General features: G+C 42.7%; 1 protein-coding gene across 1 annotated transcript in view; it reads left to right on the top strand.

The window, feature by feature from the left end:
• Positions 1–22,500, top strand: part of LOC126093000 (nephrin-like) — a 245,731-nt gene that overhangs the window by 109,833 nt on the left and 113,398 nt on the right. Inside the window, exons 6-7 of the mRNA XM_049908694.1 lie at positions 5,621–5,765; positions 16,011–16,141. Coding sequence (XP_049764651.1) covers positions 5,621–5,765; positions 16,011–16,141 — 276 coding nt within the window. The remainder of the gene's footprint in view (positions 1–5,620; positions 5,766–16,010; positions 16,142–22,500) is intronic.

Here is a 22,500-nt window from a genome sequence, read left to right as displayed (position 1 = left end):
ATTAATTCTTTGTCTGCGGTACACACCGCAATCACAAAATGTAACACCATCCAAAAAATTATTTGACGTCCATCACGGACACACTTTTAAAAATCCGAAAAATTTCAAGTACGTCGATTTGCATTTTCATAGAACATTGCAGCTTCATTTTACTCGGTTCATAGGAAATGAATTTAGACAACTTTATAACAAGCATGAAAATATACAACATCTGAAGAAATGAAAATACCATATACATTCAATTAGACTGCATTAAGTAAAATGAAAATAGTTGTACAAGGAAATAAATCTACAGCACTCATCCTGAAATAACAATCTTACAATGTATGATGAAAATAAAATAAAAAGGGGAAAGGAAGCACTGGAAACAGGAAAAAAAATCTATATAATAGTGTAGTGTAATATTCACAACCAGCAGCAGGAATGTAATTGACTCCAATTCATCCGCACGTATTCTGAAATACATACTGAATAAAAAACAACAAATGACCCGGTTTGTTAAAAATTACCTTGGGTCACTCTCCTGGGTGTTAATTACTCCCACTGTCAGAAAAATTTCACTACAGATTGTTTTTAAACAGAATATTACACATACCAAGTAATGATCCTGGCTCCTATCGAAGGAATGCCCTGGCTATCTATACATGGTTACCAACGTTTCTCAAAGTATTGCAAGCAAGCAGGGAAATTTTGAATTGCGATGCTTGTAAGTTCATTTGTCACAGCCTAGCGGCTGTTTGCGACACCTTTATGAAGCTTTCCCTACAGTCGTTCTTTCACTCGTGGAAACAAGGAAAAATCACAAGTCGAGAGGTCAGGCGAACATGGCAGATGTGAGACAGTAATAAACGAATATCTGCCCAGATACTCGCTAACAGATAAAGCAGCATGAGATATGGCATTGTCATGCTGTAAGAACCAGTTCTGAGAATGCCACAAATAAGGGCGGAGAGTTTCAGGACTCCCATGTAAAGTGTTTGGTTCGTTGTTTGACCTGGAGGAACATACTCTTGGTGAACTAAGCCTTTACTATCAAAGAATGCAATCAACATTCTCTTTGTTATCAAAGGTTAACGTGTGCCCTTTTCGAGGCTGGTGATCCAGCACTCTGCCATTCAGCACTTTGACGCTTCATGTTAGGGTCATACCAGTTTCTCCAGCTTCCATCCCCATCAATTATATGTGACAGAAATGTAGGATGACTCTGTCAAACAGTTCAGAAGATATTTTTCGTCTTTCCTCTTTCTGTTCGTCTTTTAGACTGTGAGTGCCTAGTTTTGCATTAAGTTTCCATTTGTCTAAGTCTTCGCGTAAATCGTTATGACACACATCACTATTCAAATTAAGTTAATCTGATATCGCACGCACAGTCACATGACGGTCTTCTTATATGCTCCACATTCACATCGATATGTGCTGTAGACTGGCTTCCAACTCTGAGATCTTCTTACACTGAATCACTGCCTTCACCAAACCTTTTGTGCCAATCTAAAACACGACTGAATGTTCCTCGCCTGCATATGCTTTCTTAATCATTGTCCACGTTTCCCTAGCGGTTTTCTCGAGCTTAACGCAGAATGCTATTTGCTCACAATCAGCATCCATTGTGTCCCGTAACTAACGCGCAATAAGCGCAGCCCTGTCACCAAGAGAGTTCGCGTGGAAACATAGCCCAGGTCATTTCAAGGACGCACACATACAATATGACATAAAAATAACACTTGTTCCTATTTAGCATTGCAACTCAGAAATACAAGAAGGCCAGCCTTGGAACTTTTCTGACAGTGGGAGTATTTCCTTGAAGCAGGGCGACATCTACTTGTCTGCGTCGTCGTATTTCATTATCATGCAACGTGCAGACTGTACTGGTGAGAATGGTGCTGTTGCATTCCCTGGGCAGCAGCGGTGGTAACTGGTGACCCCCGCTTAAATCGACAATCAGCCTCACCAACCCCTCCAGGACACATCAAACTGCCACTCCTATAGCTTTGAACCAAAATATTTCGCTGTTGGACTTTGGAACCCCACCCCCAACCCACACCCTGTACAAAATTTTCTCTAGGTAGATACCTAAACATGACTGATGGCCAGCCAACTTAAGCTGTTCATCTGTCCAACTGAAGTACCTGTTAGCACAAGAGTGTGCCGAGAATATTGAATTGCAGGCATTACCTGTCACCAAGGACAACGCAGTGCACGACGACCTTCACTTAACGACCGAGAGCAGCTGCGTTTGCGTAGAGTTGTCGTTGATGACAGAGAAGCCACACTAGCCACACTACGTGAAAATACCGCGGAAATCAATGTGGGACGTAGGCAATGCGACGAAATTTGATGTTAGTGGAATATGTCAGCAGAGGGCCGATGTGGGTGCCTTTACTAAGAGCACATCACCTGCGGTGCCTCTCCTGGGCGCTTCATCATACCAGTTGGACCGACTGGTAAACCGTGAGCCTTGTCAGATGAATCCCGATTTCAGTTGAAAGAGCTGATGGCAAGGTTCGGGTGTGACGGAGACCCCACGAATCCATGGACGAAAGTTCTCAACATGACTCTGTACTAAGCTGGTGGTAGCTGCATAATGGTGTGGGCTGTGTTTACATGGAACGAACTGGGTCCTCTGGTCCAACTGAACCGATAACTGACCGTAAATTGTTACGTTCGGCAGTTTGGAGATCATTTGCAATCATTCATGGACTTCGTGTCCCCAAACAACGACAGAATTATTATGGATGACAATACGCCATTTCGCAGTGCCACAATTGTTCATGATTGGTTTGAAGAACATTCTGGACAGTTCGAGTGAATGATTTTCGTCCAACCTGAATCCCATCGAATATTGTGGGACAAAATCGGGAGGTCCGTTCGTGCGCAAAATCCTGCACTGATAACACTTTCACAATTACGGATGGCTGTAGTGACAGCATGGTTCAATGTTTCTGTGGAGGACTTCCAACTACTTGTTGAATCCATGCGACGTCGACCTGCAGCACTGCGCAGCACAAATCGTGGTCTGACACGATATTTCCAGGTATCCCATGAATTTTGTCACCTCAGTGTAATATCATTCAGTTTTTTATTGGTTTTTAGTCTAGTGTTGCAAATAAGTATGAAAGCATTTAAAAATATATAAAACGGTAACACTGATGTCAGTGGTCGATGTAGGGATTATTACTGGACGTGCAAATTAGTTCGCATTTGACCGTACTAGACACTCATCGGAGGTTGCAGAGCCTCGAGGTGTAAATCTTGTCAGGTCCTTCGACAGTCTTCTACGCTCTGCTGTTATCCACCGATCTTAGAGGCGAAACAAATCATGGGTGACCGTACATGGGTGACCGACCACTCCGACAGGTCATCGTAATAGGTCTGCGGAAGGTACTTGCAGCTTCATTGTCTGGCGAAATAGTTCCTCCCAGTGTCTCCAGGCCACCTCTCAACAAAAACACTACTTTCCTTTTTCTGTATCGCTGGATTCAGACTGGATAGAACTACGTATAGTTCATTAACAGGTAGATGAGCACTGAATATGGAGATGGCTAATGTAGTTACATGAAATTACTTGTGAAAGTGGGAGTATCTCTTCAAAAAGATGTAGGTTACACTGTCGAAAATTCTAAGGAAAAGAGTGATCTTACAGATCATAATGTTACTTTGGTACAGGAATCTGCGTCCAACATATCTACGCACTAGTGTGCTTCACAACACGCCTACACACCTGGAATGTCCTACAAGTATTATCTGACGTTCCCCAAGGAAGTGTTACTAGCCCTCTGCAGTTCCTGATCTATTCAATGTTTTAAGACACAATTTGATTGACCATAATAGATTTTTGGCAGATTGATTGGTAATTCACCGTCTCGTAAAGTCATCACACGATCAGAACCAATTCCAAAACGACTGAGACAAAATATACGTTTGGTACAAAAAGTGGCAATTGACTCTAAATAGTGGAAAGTGTGAAGTCATTCACATGAGTACTAAAAGTAATCAGCTAAATTTCAGTTACACTATAAATCATACAAATCTAAAATCTTTGAATTCAACGAAGTTCTTAGGGACTGAAGAGGTATTCTTGTGAAAGAGGTTTTTCAGATTGAGTACTGTAAATTTATTTCCTTCTACAACCACGTTTACGTTTACTCCATACGGTTGTCGAGATTGTAATTGCTATTTTCATGTCCTCTGATGCTGTTTTCTTCACGCTTGTTAACGTGTTGCTTAAATTCAAGTTCAATGGACGGAATAATCTGATGTCGTTCGCGACTGTAAATCGACGTATTCGGAATTCTGAAAGAGTTATATGTAGGCAGATGTGTTAAGCGGTACAGAAACATATCGATAGGTCGACAGAGCAAAGCACCAACACAGAGTATGGAGCGTGTGAGTGCAAGTGTGTATTGTGTCCGTGGCCGACGTTAAGTAACTGTTTGGACGGTGGTTTCGATGCAAACGTATGAAAATCACTTGAGGCTAAATCGGGGCTCTGCACTGGATTTTCCAATCATGCACAATGAAATGTTTGCGTTAACTCTCATATTTGTCTTCCCTTATGAGTCAGAAATCTGATTAATTTGCGGCGTATGGCCACTCGGATTTCCTGCAGAGCGGTACAGTGAAATGTAGCTGTAACAGCTTTAACGTGATGCTGAACTTTCGACAATATGACACACTTCGTATTGGTGTGCGTCGATTGTCCCATTTTACGCTCAGGAGTCTATTGGCGGAAGATTCAAACGCGTCGATACTTTATGAGAATTCAACAGCCTACCAATGATGTTTTACTCACTTGTGTGGAAAGAAGATAGAACACGTGCCGCGTGATCGATTGTCACACGACGATCTTCTTGGATTATTTCTTCGAATTGCAATGTGACATCACTGGAGAAGTTCGCAAGCAGCTCCTGGCTTTTGATTCTTGTAATTCCTTTTTTGACTTCCTGTGCGAAACTGAGCTGAACTTTTCATGAAGTGCAGTTGTCGTAAGCGACGGGTATCACGACCGACTTCGTCTGTGAAGTGTGACTTGACCTACAAAAATGAGAACAAATCAGCACTGGTACAGTCGGGTACATTTCAGTGAAACATCTGCGGTCCTGCACTGCTAGCAATTTACAACCACTTGACTGCAGAGTATTATGCACTGGCTGTCTTCCACCCGATACGCTTGCGCTATTTGAAACGATATTTAGTGTTTTGGCGTTTGTGACTTATTCATGGCTCACCCCTGTATATGCCGAGGACTTGTAAAAAATGATTAAGAAAGTTGCCGCCTTGGTTATATATTTTTTTCTTTATGATAGTAACACAGATGAGTTATTTTAATTCTAATTACATAACTGACCTCACAGCGTTGATGATTCCTGGAATAGTTTTATGTTAGCTGATGATGAATATTTCGGTCGGAACAGATAGAAGATGATGTTTCCATTACTAACAGTGTTAAACGAAACTGACTTCAACCACGCCATAGGCACCTAAGAACCAGTCGGTCTGCTAATTATGGCAAATATGAATTCAGGGTATTGTAAGCTGTGTTGGCAAATGGCTGAAGCTTACAGCGACGCCATGCTGATTGTCTGCGTACTGCTGTGTGTATCTCTGCACGTGTGTTGCGCAGGAGGAGACGGCGGAGAACACGACGGTGAGCGAGCTGACGCTGGTGGCCGCCACGGACGACGACGGCAAGGTGGTGACGTGCCGCGCTGAGAACCCCAACGTGACCGGCGCCTACCTCGAGACCAGCTTCACGCTCACCGTCGTCTGTAAGCCGCCCTGCTCTCTCTCCATCTCTCTCCTCACACTATAAAAGTTATCCGCTCATCCGTAACGCTACGTGAACGTCCTTAATACACAGGCCAAAATTCTTATTTTTTTTAACCCCTTTTGGCCCTTGAAACGCTTGGAATACGTTCGAGGAAAGATCATATTATTAACTTTTGGTTTTATTCCTGAGAGTTTTTTACAAAACACATTTACCTTTTAGATATTCACGCGCCCGTGTTCCTGTACTTCATCTGTGGGTTGGTGCCTAAGTTCGTAGCGTTTTACCAAAAGTTTAATAAGCACAACAGACAAACGTAACAGAGATCTTAGTCATATTGATATATTATTCTTCGTTGTTTACACTGTTTACAAACAGCCTGTCGACAGTGGGGTAACTTTTCCTTTCCGCAACTGTGGAATTCACGTGGTTTTGAGGGAAGAACTCGTTGTAACTGCGACCAGGACGAGGGGTAGCAATGACGGAAAGCGCGGCGGGGCCCGCGGAGAGGCCCGCGAACAACTACACAACGGGAGAGGACGGACACGACCAACGAAGGACAGAACTAATACAACAAGAGCGAACAACAGAGTCACCAGGAAACAAACACGTCCACTAGTACACAGAACAAGGAAGTGAACTGTCTAGCGCGAAGCGAGGTGTAAACCGACGTACGCGAGATTAGACTGACTGGCTGAGCTTTTATTTCCTTTATTGAATTTCGATTCCCCCCGAAGGGGGCGGGCTGGCAGCAGCTTAGTATGCCGCTCTTCAGCCTACAGACTTTGTTAAAAAGAGGAAGAGAATAAATAACAAAAACAGGCGATAAAATCGGAGACTTAAAGACTAACATGGCGAAAAAATCGTGGAACTTGAACAAAGGGATGATGATGCTAATAAAATACATACGAAGCAGACAGGTAAAACAATAGACAGACAATTAAAAAAACACAGCGACAGTCTGGTTTCTGTTCGCAAAAGACATAAAATTCACACCCAGCGACAGTATGGTTTCTGTTCGCAACACAAGAAAGACGAACAACACTGAACATTCACTGGAACACTGCACTAAAAAGTTGGCAAATGTGACAGACCACAGCCAAGAATGGGTGGGGGGAAACTGGACAGATGATGGGAAAATAAAAAAGGGGGGGGGGAAGGACAGGAAAAGCGAAGGGGGGGACTGGCTGAGCTTTTTTTTTTCTTTATTGTGATTTAATTCCCCTGCCCCATATGGGCAGGGGAGGGCTGCCAGCGGCACAATCCGCTGCTCTTCAGCCGAGTGACACAACAACTAAAACAAGAATAAAATGATACATACATAATGAGATAAAAAAGGGGAACATAAAACAGAGTAAGGGGAGAAAATGGAGATAAAAATACACTGACATGTAGACGTTCATGGGGGACAGTTAAAAAAGTCACCAGAAGGTTAAAAACACAGTTGGCGATTCTTAAAACACAGAGAAGACACTGAATGCGCATGCACAGGTTAAAAGTTGGCCACAGTATTAAAAAGTCTCTGAAACAACACACTTAATACCCACTTGGAGCACACGTGACGAAGAATAAAACTACGAGGTGGGACCTGCCGAGGGAAAGGTCAGAGAGGATGGAAAAGGAGGGGAGAGCATGGGGCAGCTGCGGAACCGGCGGGATGAAGAGAGGAGGGGCAACCGTGCGTTCACGAAGAGGCAGGAGACACGTGGGGTGGGAGAGGAAAAGGGAAGACAGGGCAGGAGGGAGCGCAGAGACACTGAAAGGAGGCACAAGAGATGGAGGGTGAGTAGGAGGGGAAAGCCGCTCAGAACGAGGGAGGGGGAGGAGAGGGAGCCCTGAGGAGGAGGCAGGAAGAGGGGGTTACAGTTGGTAGGAAGGGTAGATGTCAGGGCGAAGCTCATCATCTGGTGGAAGTTGTGTTGAGAAAGGAGATGGAGGGTGTGGAGATGGAAAGAGGGAGGGACACAACGGTAAAGGCGTGGCAACTGGTTGGGGGTGGAGAGGAAGGGAGACACCAGGGGGTGAGGGGGATAAAGGCAGCGGACAGTATGTAGTGTGCGGATGTGTTCAAGGAAAAGGAGAAGGTGGGGGAAGGGGATGAGGTCGTAGAGGATGTGCGTGGGGGACGGAAGGCGGATGCGAAAGGCGAGGCGGAGTGCATGGCGTTTGAGGATTTGGAGGCTTTATAGAACCGGGGAGGGAAATCCAAGCGACGCTGGCATAACAAAGGATGGGGCGGATCATGAATTTGTAGGTGTGAAGGATGGTGGAAGGATGCAGACCCCACGTCCAGCTGGACAGGAGTTTCAGGGGGCGGAGGCGGTTGTGAGCTTTGTTTTGGATGGTAAGGAGTTGGGGAGTCCAGGTAAGGTGACTGTTGAGTGTGAGGGCAAGGTATTTGAGGGTAGAAGTGAGGTGGATAGGATGGCCATAAATGGTGAGGTAGAAATCATGGAGGTGGAAGGAGCGGGTGGTGCGGCCTATGATGATCGCCTGGGTCTTGGATGGATTAACACGGAGGAACCACTGGTTGCACCAAGCGGTGAATTGGTCAAGGTGGGTTTGGAGGGTACGTTGGGACCGTTGAAGGGTAGGATAAAGGGCTAGGAAGGCGGTGTCATCAGCGAACTGGAGAAGATGAACAGGAGGGGGAGGTTTGCGCATATCAGCAGTGTACAGGAGATAGAGGAGAGGGGAAAGGACAGAACCTTGGGGCACGCGGGCAGAGGGGTAGAAAGTACGGGAGTTGGAATTGTGGATAGTCACATAGGAGGGACGATGGGAGAGGAAGGAAGCAACGAGATGGACGAAGTTGATGGGGAGAGCATAGGTCTGGAGTTTGAAGAGGAGCCCGGGATGCCAGACACGGTCATAGGCGTTCTGGAGATCAAGGGAAACAAAGATAGTGGAGCGTCGGGAGTTACGTTGGAGGGAAAGAAGATTGGTAAGGTTAAGGAGCTGGTCGTCGGCAGAGAAAGAAGGCCAGAAGCCACATTGGGTAAGAGGAAGGAGGCGGTGCTGGTTAAGGTGGCGGTGAATACGGCGAGAGAGGATGGCCTCAAAGACCTTACTGAACACAGAGGTGAGGCAGATTGGACGATAGGAAGAGGTAGCAGAGGGGGGTTTGTTAGGTTTAGGGAACAGCAGGACACAGGAAGTCTTCCACAGATCAGGGTAAAATTCAGTGGAGAGGAAGACATTGTACTGGGTAGCAAGGACAGACAGGAAGGATGGATGGGATTCCTTGAGGTGACGGTAGGTGACGCCATCATGACCAGGGGCGTTGTTGCGTTTGGAGTGGAGGACGAGTGTAATGTCTTGCGTGGTGATGGGCTGGCTGACCGCGAGGCAGGCGCTTAAGTACGCTATTGGGGACACCGCTATTGGCCGCTGGGACCACGTTTCCACTGTGGCACCATCACACTAAAAGCGGGCCAGGAGGAGCACGCCGCGACGGCTTACGGCGCGATGGTGCTGAGACCTCTATGGGTCTTCGACGTCCATGACGTCTGGCGCGGATTCAAATTCCGCGGCGCGCGGTACCAGACATGTCGAGCCAAGTTCGGAGAGCGGTTTCGTCTGGAAAGGAAGTTCTTGAAGGTTGTTCGATAGAGAATGGGAAAGGTGAAAAATCTGGCCCAAGAACAGGTGCATAAGGTGTGTGTGGAACAACTTCCCAGCGAAACTCCTTTATAGTATTTCTTCTCACAAGGAGAAGACGACTACTCGTCATCGCCGAATACGTCTAAATTCATGGTACATGTAGGTGTAGTGAGACTCGAATATGTTCCAAGTGGAAATTCCAGGTGGCCAGGAGTTTATGAAATAAAAGGAATTTTGATACGGATCTATCACCATGTGCACCTTATCAACTGTCCGTGTGAGAGAGTGTTTAGAAAGCGGCGTTTGGCTCAGTGCGCTGGCACGGTAGCTCAGGGTTTCTGTCAGAGGTTTAGCTGCCCTTTGTAATGAAAAAAAAAAAAAATATGAGTGAATGGATCCACCATGAATTTGAAGAATCATCATGATACGTCCGCCCCGAACGAATAGAACGAACAATAACGAATAAAAGGAGTTGTTGAAAAACAGTGGTAAGAGATTGGTTTCGCATTGAAAGGGTCGCAAGTTCGGCTCCACACCGCGACAAATATTTGGCAATGCGTACACTACTAGCATCGCAATTAACCGCAACATCATTTTCTTAATTAATACAAGCACAGAAAGTACACGCATAGGATGAAATACGGGACTGCAAACATTTAAAAAGGGATTGTAGTTAACGCGTACAAGGGAACGTGTTGATGTTGTGCACATAGAAATACAAAATAATCTATATGATTTTTTGGTTAATTGTGACATCAGTAGTGTACACATTGCCAAGGAGCATTAAACTATCGGCTGCCGAGCAGAGTCGAACCCGGTATCCTTTCGAGTCAATTTTCTTACCGCTGAGCGAAACACCGCTTCCTAAACACAATGTCACAGGGGCAATTGATAAGGTGCACATGGTGATAGATCAGTATCAAAATTCCTTTTACTTCCTAAACGCTTGGCCATCTGAAGTTCTCACTTGGGGCACTTTCTTGTCTGACCACGCCCTACATGTACCATGAATTTGTACGAATTCAGCGATTACGAGTATGCGTTCTCTCCCTGTCAGTGTACCAGAATGGGGCGGCCATTACCGTCGAGTAGCATCACTTCACGCAGTCCTCCTGGTCGTCGTTCTTCGATTGCGCCTGCAAGACGTCTCCGTTGTTGACAATAAATGTCAGCAGTGATGGGGGAGCAATTCGTAGTACACCACACCGTCGCTGTTCTGTCAGATGCATAACAGTGCGTTTCGTGAATGCGCACAGTTGTTTGTACGGGGAGTTGCAACTGAGTTCGGGCTCAACCGTTGCTTCCTGTTACTTACGTTATCATAAAGACACCATTTTTCGTCACCAGTAACGATACAGGATATGAATGGTAGGCGTTGTTCATTTGACAACTGATGACGAGCTAGCAGAGATGCACATATTGCACACCCCCTGACTTTTGCGATTTTGACTTAGATCATGAAGTATGAAATCACTCGATTTCCGATCCTTCTCGATTGCATGAAAATGTCACAACATGGTGGAGTGATCACAGTTCATGATATTTGGCATTGTCAGAGTGCAGCAACTTGGCCCATCGTTGATCAATGCGTCTAATTCATCTTCACAAACTCCGAATATATTATTCAAGTGCAGACTCACAAATGACAACACAATCTTCCTTAGAACGAGAAAACCATTCTCTTGCCTTGCTCTGTCCAGTGGCGTTACCCCCACACACGACGCAAATTTTGTGGCTTCCTCTGCTGCTGTCACCCCTCTACTGAACGCAAACAGAAGAACATGTCGTAAACAAAAGAACATATCACATGTGTGAGCAATGACATCTTGTATACGTTACGCACTTTGAATGTGTACCGAGGAGCAATCAATATTCCGCAAATAGCAGGTATGAGAAAGCAGAATACAAGCAAATTTACACCTTTAAAAAAGAAATTTCGTTCTCATTATGTCATATATCTCCAAGTTAACGATAAAAATCACCCATATTTCTCAGTACACGGCACCCGAAACATGGCACATAAACAGTATTCAAACCGAATGAGAAAAGCTAGTAAGTGTTTCAAATCAGCAAACGACAAACAAGAACATATTCATATCTACAGGGGTTTTTCCAATAGTTTGCACATGCGACAAAATGAATGTCGCATAACTGGACGATTCAATAACACGAGAATCAAGAAACATAAACGAAATTACAAGCTGGTACAGACGAATCAATTGGTGGTAGATGACCACTCATCGATTGAATGGAACTTTGTAAAGAACTCAAGCCCTAACTGTGGAAAGAAATTACAATTCCAGTCTGTTCAGAGAAGCAGTCGACATCTTCACGCGCGCTAACAACAAGAAAAAGGAAAGCCCCTTGCTAAGCGGATGTTCGATTACTGAGACCAAGAAAATTCTTCGTACAAGACCACAGTTAGTACAAACAACCCATGACCGCGAAACATGTTTCAATCAACCATCAGCTATAGAGAATAATTCTCTGGAAATGTTAGCGGCTCGTATTGCCGAAACGTTAGATTATCGAGCCAACCACCGTCGGACATAGACACCGAAACGGATTTGACGTATATCGTCAATTGAGAAAACAGCACAACAGTTGCTTGATCCACAATCTTTTACGTGTACACTCTTTGTTCCAGAACACTGAAAGTTTCATCATTTGGTGTATACCTTAATAATAAAAATATTCTATAATACATGAGTGGGAGGGGCTCCTCAAGTCTGAAATATCAGATAAGGGACTATGCGACTAAAATTTCTAAATTAAAATAAATTAAAAAACAGAACGGGGCGTTACTTACAAATAAAATCACTTAATCATCTGAGGACATCCTCACCTCAGTGTTGTCGTGAAACAAAAATGTCCCGTGTAAAAATGGTAAAAGGCACCTAAAATGCAAAAAAGTAACATAAATAACAACTGGACACCAAAAGTAACCAAAATAATGAAACATAGAAAATATTATACAAATGGAGGGAGGGGAGGAAACCACATATTGACCGCTACGGTCGCAGGTTCGAATCCTGCCTCGGGCATGGATGTGTGTGATATCCTTAGGTTAGTTAGGTTTAAGTAGTTCTAAGTTCTAGGGGACTGATGACCTCAGAAGTTAAGTCCCATAGTGCTCAGAGCCATTTGAACCATTTGAAACCACATATTGCGTGGAATTACTTACATAGATTCCATAACAAGCGTTCCCCAATGCTGCACAACCGAAATACGAACGGGAAAACTATGTAACATTAAATACTAGATGCGAGTACTAAGCCGCACACGACTGAAACGCAGGCGTGGAACGTACCAGGCATGAGATTGGTGAACTGTTTAAACTGGAAAAGCGGGAGGACACGAAACCATCACAAAATTAAGAGGGAAGCTGACATGTACATTTAAAAAACAAGTAAAAATATTACGTTACGTATACACCTTAATCTGCCTAGATAATGTGATAATTAGCTGAAATATTTTTATTGTTCCGGTCTGTGGATGCATTAATTGTATCGAGAGCATAGAGATGAAGACTTCCTATGATATCAATTACTTCTAGAACATTGAGTATCCGATCTTTCTCTGCAATGTGCAACATAGTTAAGTTATAGCTAACCTGTTGCAGCTGACGCTGGTTGTCAATCAAATGCACCGTCAGAGATGACTTGGAACTGGCCAAGTCTTTATTTTCTCTAAATCCCGTATAAAAATTCTTTCCTGTCTGACCAATTTATCTGCTCTTACGCAACTTGCTTTTATCGCACTCATTTCGATACACTCCGGGGTAGGAGAAACTATCCTTTTTGAAGACTTCACGGTTCGTCAGCATACTGTCCAAATTTTTTGGTATGAAAAATGCGGGAACTCTGTTGGCTGACATCAGTTTCTGTCGAATCCTCTCTAGTAAGAATTCATGAGAGGGTGTCTTACAAATCTTGTGCATTTTCTTTTTCTCTGCTGTCTTCGGAGTGATTATACCGTACTCTCTTCCATGTGCCTGAGTGGGATGGTCCAGAAAGCAGCACTTTTATGTTTAAATGGGTGGTCCAATGGTACATTCATATCTAAATCAGTACTAGGCTCTTTTCCATAGATGTTAAACTCGACTTTACCACCATTTAAGGTGATCTCTGAGTGTAAATATGCCAAAGTTCCGTGAATCTGATGCTGAGCAGAAAAAAAAATCTTTCCATGGAATGTATTAAAATTTTATGTAAACTGTCACACTCTGCCTTGCTCCATGTTGAACAGAAATGACATCAACGTAACTTTACCAACATACTACCTTATCGGCCTCCGCCAGGAGCTTCTTAAAACGCTCATACTCGAAACTAGACCTAAAAATATTAGCTACAATGCAAGCTTTGGGGGCGGGAGGGGGTGGGGGGTTGGGGTGGGGAGGGACACCCATGGCCAGATTCTCTTGCTGCCTGTACACTTGGTCACCAAATTTAAAATAATTAAAACGCAGGACCAAAGTTAAAATATTAACAACGTTCTTGATTTCGTTCGATGGACTGCCGCTAAATCTGCTGAGGTTCTCAATAGCGATGCCACATATTTCGTCTGTAACTGTTTTAGTACACGTATGGCTGACACTAAAGGTAGCCATGTTGTTACCTATTGCGATGTTGGTATTTTTAACAACTTTAATTAGACCTTACCTGTTTTTCTTTATCACTATGGACTCCCTGAAGTAAAAATTTCCTTAAGAAAACCTGCATCAAAATTCTCAAGTATGTAACCTCACCACCCCGTGCGTTGCGTGCGTTGACAGTCTGTCTCACCGTAGGTTACCTTTCTCCTATCCTAGAGTCTATCGCAGTGAGTTTGATAAAAGCCAGTTGTGTAAGAGCAGATACATTGGTAAGACAGGCAGAAATTTTTATACGAGATTTAAATAACGTAAAAACCTGGCAGCCGATTCCAGATCAGCTCTGAGAATACATTTCTGCAGTGGGTTAGAGACAATTTAACTGCCTTACATACTGCAGAAAGAGGTCAGATTCTCTGTGTTCTGGAATAAACTGAAATCTTAAGAAGTCTTCATTCCCATCATCTCGATATAATTAATGAACTCAATACACTCATAGACCTGTATCACAAAAGTTTTCCAGTTAAGTATGGCACTATGCATGCAGATATCCACTTTAAACAGTTCACCAATCTCATATCTGGTTCATACCATGCCTGCGTTTCGGTCGTGTGCGGTTTAGTCTCTCATAGCTAGTATTTACGGTTACACAGTTTTCCAGTTTGTATTCCCGGTTGAGTAGCACGGGGTACGCTTGTTATGGAGTCTATGTAAGTATTTCCACGCAATATGTGATTTCCTCCCCTCCCTCCAATTGTATAACATTTTACATGTTTCATTAGTTTGGTAACTTTTGGTGTCCGGTTTTTATATCTGTTTGTTTTTCGGAATTTTTAGATCCCTTTTACCATTTCGACACGGAACGATCGGTTCCATGACAACCCTGGGGTACGGATGACTTCAGATGATTCAGTGATTTTCTTTGTGAGTGACGTCCCGTTCTCTCTTTTAATTTATTTTAATTTAGAAATTTTAATGGCATAATTCCTTATCTGATGTTTCAGACTTGAAGATCCCCTCCCATACGCATGTAACGGAACATTTTCATTATTATTGTTTCTACCCGATGATGGAACTTCAGTGTACCGAAAGATTGTGTATTAAGCAACTGTTGTGCAATTTCTTCATTTTATGACATGGATTTATACAGTTGCGGCTGCCCCATAAGGAGAACTCTTTGTGAATAACTTCACATAGCGGTATGTAAAATTCGGTTTAATCTATTTTCATTTGGTATCCTGAATTTTGTTCTACTTTACAGTCTCTGAGATACATAGATGAAATTTTGCCGTTAATAAATAGTAATTAATGTGAAAGCAAAACATATAAGCCACTGATTTAATGTAGATTTGGTTTTGCATTTGTTGCTGTTTGAAATGCAGCTTTGAGACAGTACATAAAACAGATAAATATAACACCAGAGAAGGATATGATCATGTGATTGTGCAAAGAGGTAGAACCAATTCTAAAATTTATTTTTGCAAAAATATTTGTTCTACAGCAAAGCCACCTCTTAATTATCATAAATAGTTGTATACCCTTTACTAAATACCACATACTAAGTTTAATAAACCAAGGTAACACCTAATTACGATATTAAATAGGAAACACATTTTTCTCATGTTTTGTCAACCACCGACGTAAAATTAAGTTAATGTTACGTAGTTGCGAAGTTACTGTATGATATACGCATTTCACATGGAAATAAAGTATTTAATCGATAGATAATCAACATAAAAAATCAGTATTTTATATTGTCTTTAGATTATAGATTGTGTTGCCAGTTTGAAGACGACAACCAAATACACTTAAATTTGGCAATATGTGTTAAAACATAACCATGAAGATTTTATACTGACACGAAATATAATTCTTAAAGTTATATCAGCAGTTAGTGAAAGAAATTTTGTACATCTGTGTGTGAAGCCACTTACTTTACCCTTTTACACAAATTCATGATTATTTCTGATGTGATAAGTATGCTCAAGCATATTCCTTTGTCTGCTTGACCTGTTGTACATCTCAGTAAAGACTTAAATTTACGTCCCCCAGATCCACCTATAGTGTCGCTCCTCCTGGGATCCACACTGAACGCGGACGACATCAAGGAGGGCGACGACGTCTACTTCGAGTGCCAAGTCAGGGCCAACCCACCCTGGCGTAGGCTCTCCTGGCTGCACAACGTAAGTACAGAAAACTAGGAACCAATTCCGTGTTATTCAAGTTTGAACGGCACTTAGTACTACGCAAATTCTATGCGCGATAAAAAATTGTAGATTCTCTAAGGTCTACTTTCATGTAAGTGCAGTACAAAGGATATCTTTGGCTTTGATACTGCCTGAAAGGACAAATGTTCCTCCTGTTTGTATCATAGTGGCAAGATAATGTTCGTAGAAATTAAATCATCCAGAAGAAACTGCATACAACAACTCTTCAATAGAAATAATTAGTCACTTTTGCAGAAAAGGCCCAGCACGGCTAGACTGTCTCAAGATCCGTTTGCGTAAGTGTTATTGTGACCTATATGTCACAACACGATGCTTCTCGGCCCACAGTAGTTAACGCAACACTTGTGGCAGACTCCTTACAAAATACGATAAGTTTCACTGAAAACTAGGATACAAAATTACGAAGGGTACTACTATCTTAAACGAATCTGATAGTGAAGTTTATGACATACTGAGTTATAAGCGGCTAGCAGCGCCTCTACATAATTTTTTCTGTCGTATTCTTCAAGTAACTTACTTTAAAATCATCACAAATTAGAAATCACTTCCATCTCTTTGACAGATAGCAAAATTTTCATTACAATTTCCGAACTACCTAGCGGACACCTGTAGGCTGCAACAATCGCAGTTTTTTTCCTCAGTGTTACCTCACAAGCACATGGTTATATATTTTGACCTACACAGAATTTTGTTATTTCTAGTTTTGTACTTATCTTCGTTTTCATGAATGTGATAACACCTGCTATACCCATATTGGATCTGTGCGAATACACCGCAAACCTATAACCACTTAAATTAAGATTGTGTAACTGTGTTATTGTTTTCTGGAAGACAAAACTGAAATAAATTTTTTGCCACCTACTGAGCTCTTGCAAACAAAGTAACAAGTCAGCTACTTTACTTTTGACCCCTCTAACTCTCGTATTCTTGTGTAGCAAGCTGATTTGACTTTTCACTCTCTTATGTGATCTACTACGTTTACCGATTTCATTTCCTCCAATACTATTTGTCTGAATACAGAATTTGACCTTAAGTCGATGTCTCAATCGATCGCAATAACTACAGGCATTTGTCTCTGTCCACTGGTGGCCCCCTCTCCATTCGTAGAAGCGTTCTTTGTAGTGTGATTGGAAATGCCATCGTAAAACCAGGGCTCAGTCTGCGAAGATCTGTCTTAAAATGTGAAACTAACTGCCATTATGCTTCCGAGTCCTCAAGGCTCGCATTATCAGCATCTGGGTAAGGCAAACTAAGAAGAATGATAAGACATCTGGAAGCCGTGCCATCTGCAGAAGTGACATCCTTCTGACAGTGATTCATGAGTTGTACCAAACTTTAGGATGACAGCTCTACACGGTGAATACCTTATACACAGAACGAAATCTGATCACAACAGACAATGACCGCCTCATTGCCCTCGTGACAGTAACGGACAATGCTGCTTCGTCCACAATGTTGCAAGACTGACACTGGCGTGGACCTGACTGCGTTTACGGTTCGACTCCGTATGTTGCTTGCTAGTCGGGTGACTCACAGATGACAGTATTAACATCCATTCTCCAAAACCCAAAAATACTTCAGCTGGGAGAGGGCATGTGAATGCTTTCGACGGACGTGCTGTGCCAATACATGATGCAACAGTGCAAGTGGAAAATTAACCTGTCCAGCTGTTATAGCAAACATGTCTACACGACGCAAGACGATATTATGGTTAAGGCACTGGACCAACATTCGGTAGTCGGGGTTCAAATACCCGTTTGAACATCCAGATTTAGATTTTCCGCACTTTGCCTAAATTGCTTGAGTCGATTGCCAGGTTGGTCCATTTATTCGCGCGGTCTGTTTGTAGTCCTTGCCTAATGTATCATTGTGAAGGAGCGTTAAACACTAATAATACTTTCTGCTCTAATATAGTTTAGTTCATTATATACCGACGGTAGGTGCGACAGTTTACGATACCACTGCGATCTGCACTGATAGCACTGAACAGCAACCAGCACGACAGTGAGGATTTCGGGGTAGAGGTATTGAACGTCCTTCAGGCAACATACGGTACCCATTTCAGATGCACAATACCCGACTATATGTGACGAGTAACGCTGGACGGGTATCAGTGCTATCTTCTTCGCGAAGCAACTCTGCAACTGCATACAAACGTGTGGAAACTGTATGTAATATTTGCATACAGGTACTGAATACTTAATGAAATAAAGTAAGTGCACTTCAAATTTAAATTATACGTTATGTGACTCGCAAAACATAGCGATTAAAGAAATTAGAGATAAACCGCCACGTACCCCGTATTCCCCGTATTAATTGATGTATTAGTAGTTTCACTCTTCACACGATAACATCGTCAGATATTCTTTGTTCTGATGACAACACATTAAAGATTCAAATATCTGCTCTGCACCATAATCAGCGCAAAAATTGCTTGACGATGGTGTTGGGTCCATCTTTCAACTTTTAGCGTGTTGCCGTCAGGAGTCACTCGTCTATATAGTGGAACTGGTAATAAAGCAAATTAATAAGCGACATGTGGTGGTTTGTGTCTACATTAGTTCCTGACACTCGCATGCGGTGCCTGACTTTGTTACATTATAGAATTATTTACTTTGCGTAGAACAGCTGTAACATTAAAATACAGTCGGCACACTGTTGACAAATATGAAACTGCACGAATCTGACTGAAACTTTCTATTGGCACATATAACGCTACAAAAACCGGACATTTGCTGTAGTTGTTGATCCTGGTAGCTTGATCAAAAGAAGCTGACTTCTTTTAAAAAAGCCATCCACTCAAGTCCGCAGCGATCTAATCCCTTCTCCTGGACCCCCGAGTAGAGAGTCACTGGAACACACATGTGGTTGTAGTGTGTCAGCATACACTTGCAGCCTTGCACCTACCTGTAAACACAGCCCAGGAGGGCGAAAATTGCTCTGTGCCGTCAGACGTCTCCCCTCTTATCTGGTACAATTTCTTACTTCCTCCGTTTCACCGTTAATATTTACCAAGTCGTTCTAGGTCTCTTTTCAATCGCTACTGAACGTAGTAAAACACGCACCATTAAATAAAATATCCTTGCTGGTATATCACGTCGTTATTTCCATCAACTGCATACTCGTACAGTTACGTCTGTGCGCACTAATATTTATAGAAAACTACATTTCCGTAACTTAAAAGAAGTTAGATATGTAGGCAATTTTTAGACTGAAGTGACTGAGACTTCATAATCATTAACTTCTTTGTAAACTTCTGCATCAATTAGGAGCCGTGATACTGTCATGCGACATATTATGTACATGATTAGTTCCGCAAAACTACATTATATTTGCCACGTGTGAGTCACTACTTGTTGCAATCAGGTCTGTGAATGTCGGGTACGGAATCAAAGATGGCCTAGATACATTCCTCCGAGATCTCCCTCAGCAAGATTTGTAACTGACTTCAAAGGACTGTGACTAACATGTTTGTCACCCAACCATGTGCCTAACATGTTAGATGGCTGCCGTATCAGGTGAGGATGGGGGAACAGTACCCATCGCTATTCGAAGAAGCCTTGAATATTCATCGCCATATCTCTCTGGCCAGTGTCTGCGTTATGTAATGTACGTCACAAGGAGGAAGGTTTGCTGCAAAGTTATTTGCGGATTCGTGCTACGTCTCCCACGCAAGAGCCGTTGGCTTTTATGGTGTTAATCTGTAGGGAGTTTGGTGTGTTTTTGTATGATAGCTCCGGCGAGACTTTCCTCGTAAGATTCTATGAATGCTGCCTGCAATGGTAAGCTAGGAATCTTGTTGGCATCTATTATCATAACATGTGGTTTGGCTGCGCTTGAAAGTCGCTTGTTTGAACCCAACTTGACAGTGCATCTTACTTCCGACTTGTTTAACAGCGGAATAAATTAAACATTATTGTTTGTTTGGTGTATATAGGGAAGGTGGCCTAGAAGCTACAGCAATAGAATCTTGGCCTGGATGTCCTGGGTTCAGTAACGGAATGGTAGCCCAGTAACGGCGTCCCAAAGAAGTCCCTTTACTTGCAAAAAATTATATTGAAGATTTCATATTTTTATCTTATGTATATAATGTAGGCTATATAGAATCCAAGTTTCCAACCTTCAATATCCTCGGGACAACTTTTTGTGGCATGAAACTTACATAATTTTGGCACTCTTTTCGGACTTTCGCTTATTACTTGGAAACTACGGATACCACTGAAAATGTTACCATTACCAAAACGAAAAAGCATTAAATTTTGTGTCCAATGATATACTTAAATGTCAGAACCAGTGCAGCCGTTAGGCTGCAATCAGTTGTCAAAGTTCGGTCATTTTTACAAACTTGGCTAAAAAGTGGACTCCAAAGCCCGTAATTAAAAAACGGTTACTCCAAATGAAAAGTGTCAAGTAATCAAAGTTGTACTGTATGAAATTTCATGTTACAAAAGCATCTGGTTCTTCAGTTTTAGACATTATTAAGCATTCACAAAATTGAAAGACCAGGTAATTCCATTTTTTTAAAGTCAAAGTTATTCAACGTAATGACATTTCCAATAGGGTGACATAAACCCGTCCCACCTTCTGGTGTAGATGTATCTATTAATCTACTTCGATTGATATGTCGTAAACAACCGAGGCTGCAATTCCCTCCTTTCCCTTCTTACCGTTAACATTGTTAGCCACGCACAGTCTTCCTATGTTGTGCAGGGTAGGCGTTCAATACTCCTTGTGTCCCGAACATTTTCGTTTCCTCGTTTGAGTTTACTTTCGCTGTGCGGACAGCGAGTTTAAAATGAGTGCTTCAGATCGTACGGAGGTGTCCTTTATATACGACGGCAATTTGGCAGATGGTGATGTGGTTAAAGTGATAGAAAGGACTGGAAACGCTCTGTAATCCAGTAAATTGCACCACATCTTAAGTTATTAATGGGTTTGGGGTGAAATTTAGCAGACTTCCCTAAACAAAGCGAAATATTGTTAATAAAGTGATAAAACTTGAATTAAGTGTACCTGAAAGGCGAGATGATGACTGGGCTCGAGAAGTAATGGAACGTATCGTGATGAGGACCTTTGTATTAAGCTTTTCAATATCCTAGGTTTTGTCACAGAATTTTTTACCTACCAGTCAGTGGTGAAGAGACACAAGTACGTCCTAGAGCCACACAGATGGATTAAGCAATGGAAAGTATTTCTTCCTGCCTTGAAAAATCAGGAGAGTGGCAGTTTGCTTCGCAGGAGTTAAAGGACAAAATCACGGATGGCTGGGAGGCAGATGTAAGTGGGGCGGGCGGGGGGGGGGGGGCTGGAGGAGGAATTTCCTCGTTTCAATTCCTGCAAGACGCCCCCATGTCCACTCAGTCTGCTGTCAAATGAGTTATGGCGATCATTCCCAGGGGTAAAAGACGTTACGGGTGCTAGGCTCGCCACCCTTCCCCTCCTTGTGCTGCAGGTGAGGAAAGGATGTACTCTAAATACAGAGTAGGCCGTTGACACGTTTGCGCCACTGAGTTGTGGTTGTATGCTGTGAAGCTCTTAAGTATTACAACATACATCTGCCCACTGAAGCTGTGACAAGAATTTCCACTGTTATGTGTATCGTGAGACCAAATACATGGCTAACTATGTCATTCTATTCAAGCAACGTCGTGTGCTATATTGTTCAGATACTTATAATGAAATGTACTACTAATTAAGTTGACTCCTCAAATTAAATAGGTAAGTCTCATTCCAATGGTAACTTCCGTATCATAGACCCGTACGTATATCATCTTGTCCACCGTTTCTCCACTATAGACGTGTTCTTAATAACGTTTTCGTTCTTTTCTGTGCTCACTCAGCATTAAAGTGCAAGTAAGTTAGCCGTCCCTGTTGCTGGCAAGCCCACAGTCACCCATAGCGTCTAGCAAACTTACGGCTAAACTTTCTCACCGTAATACGGGCTTAAAAGAGGGGCAGTATCTTCACTACAAAAGCTCCTTGACATAGTGGCTAATACTAGCAGTGGAGACGGCGTACGAGTAAAAGTTTCATAGTTGGTGTTTACCAGCTACGCGTCTCATGCCGTAATGCCGTTATTGTATTAACTTGACATTTGTATGCGGATCTCTGTGATGGATTGAACTGTCTCTTGTCCGAAAACACTTCTCTTGCCAATGAGGGTCCACGTGTCCATTGGGGTCGAAGGCATTTGCGGTTTTTGGACGAGGAAAGTACATACAGTGGCAAACGTGCCACGTACGTTGATCGTTCCGGAAGTCGTCAAAATTTCGAAGCAGAATGGCCCACACTCATCCACTGAACCAACTGCAATG

Source organism: Schistocerca cancellata, chromosome 1 (genome assembly GCF_023864275.1).
Source record: "Schistocerca cancellata isolate TAMUIC-IGC-003103 chromosome 1, iqSchCanc2.1, whole genome shotgun sequence".
Taxonomy (NCBI): Eukaryota; Metazoa; Arthropoda; class Insecta; order Orthoptera; family Acrididae; genus Schistocerca; species Schistocerca cancellata.
This window is presented reverse-complemented; position numbering and strand designations above follow the sequence as displayed.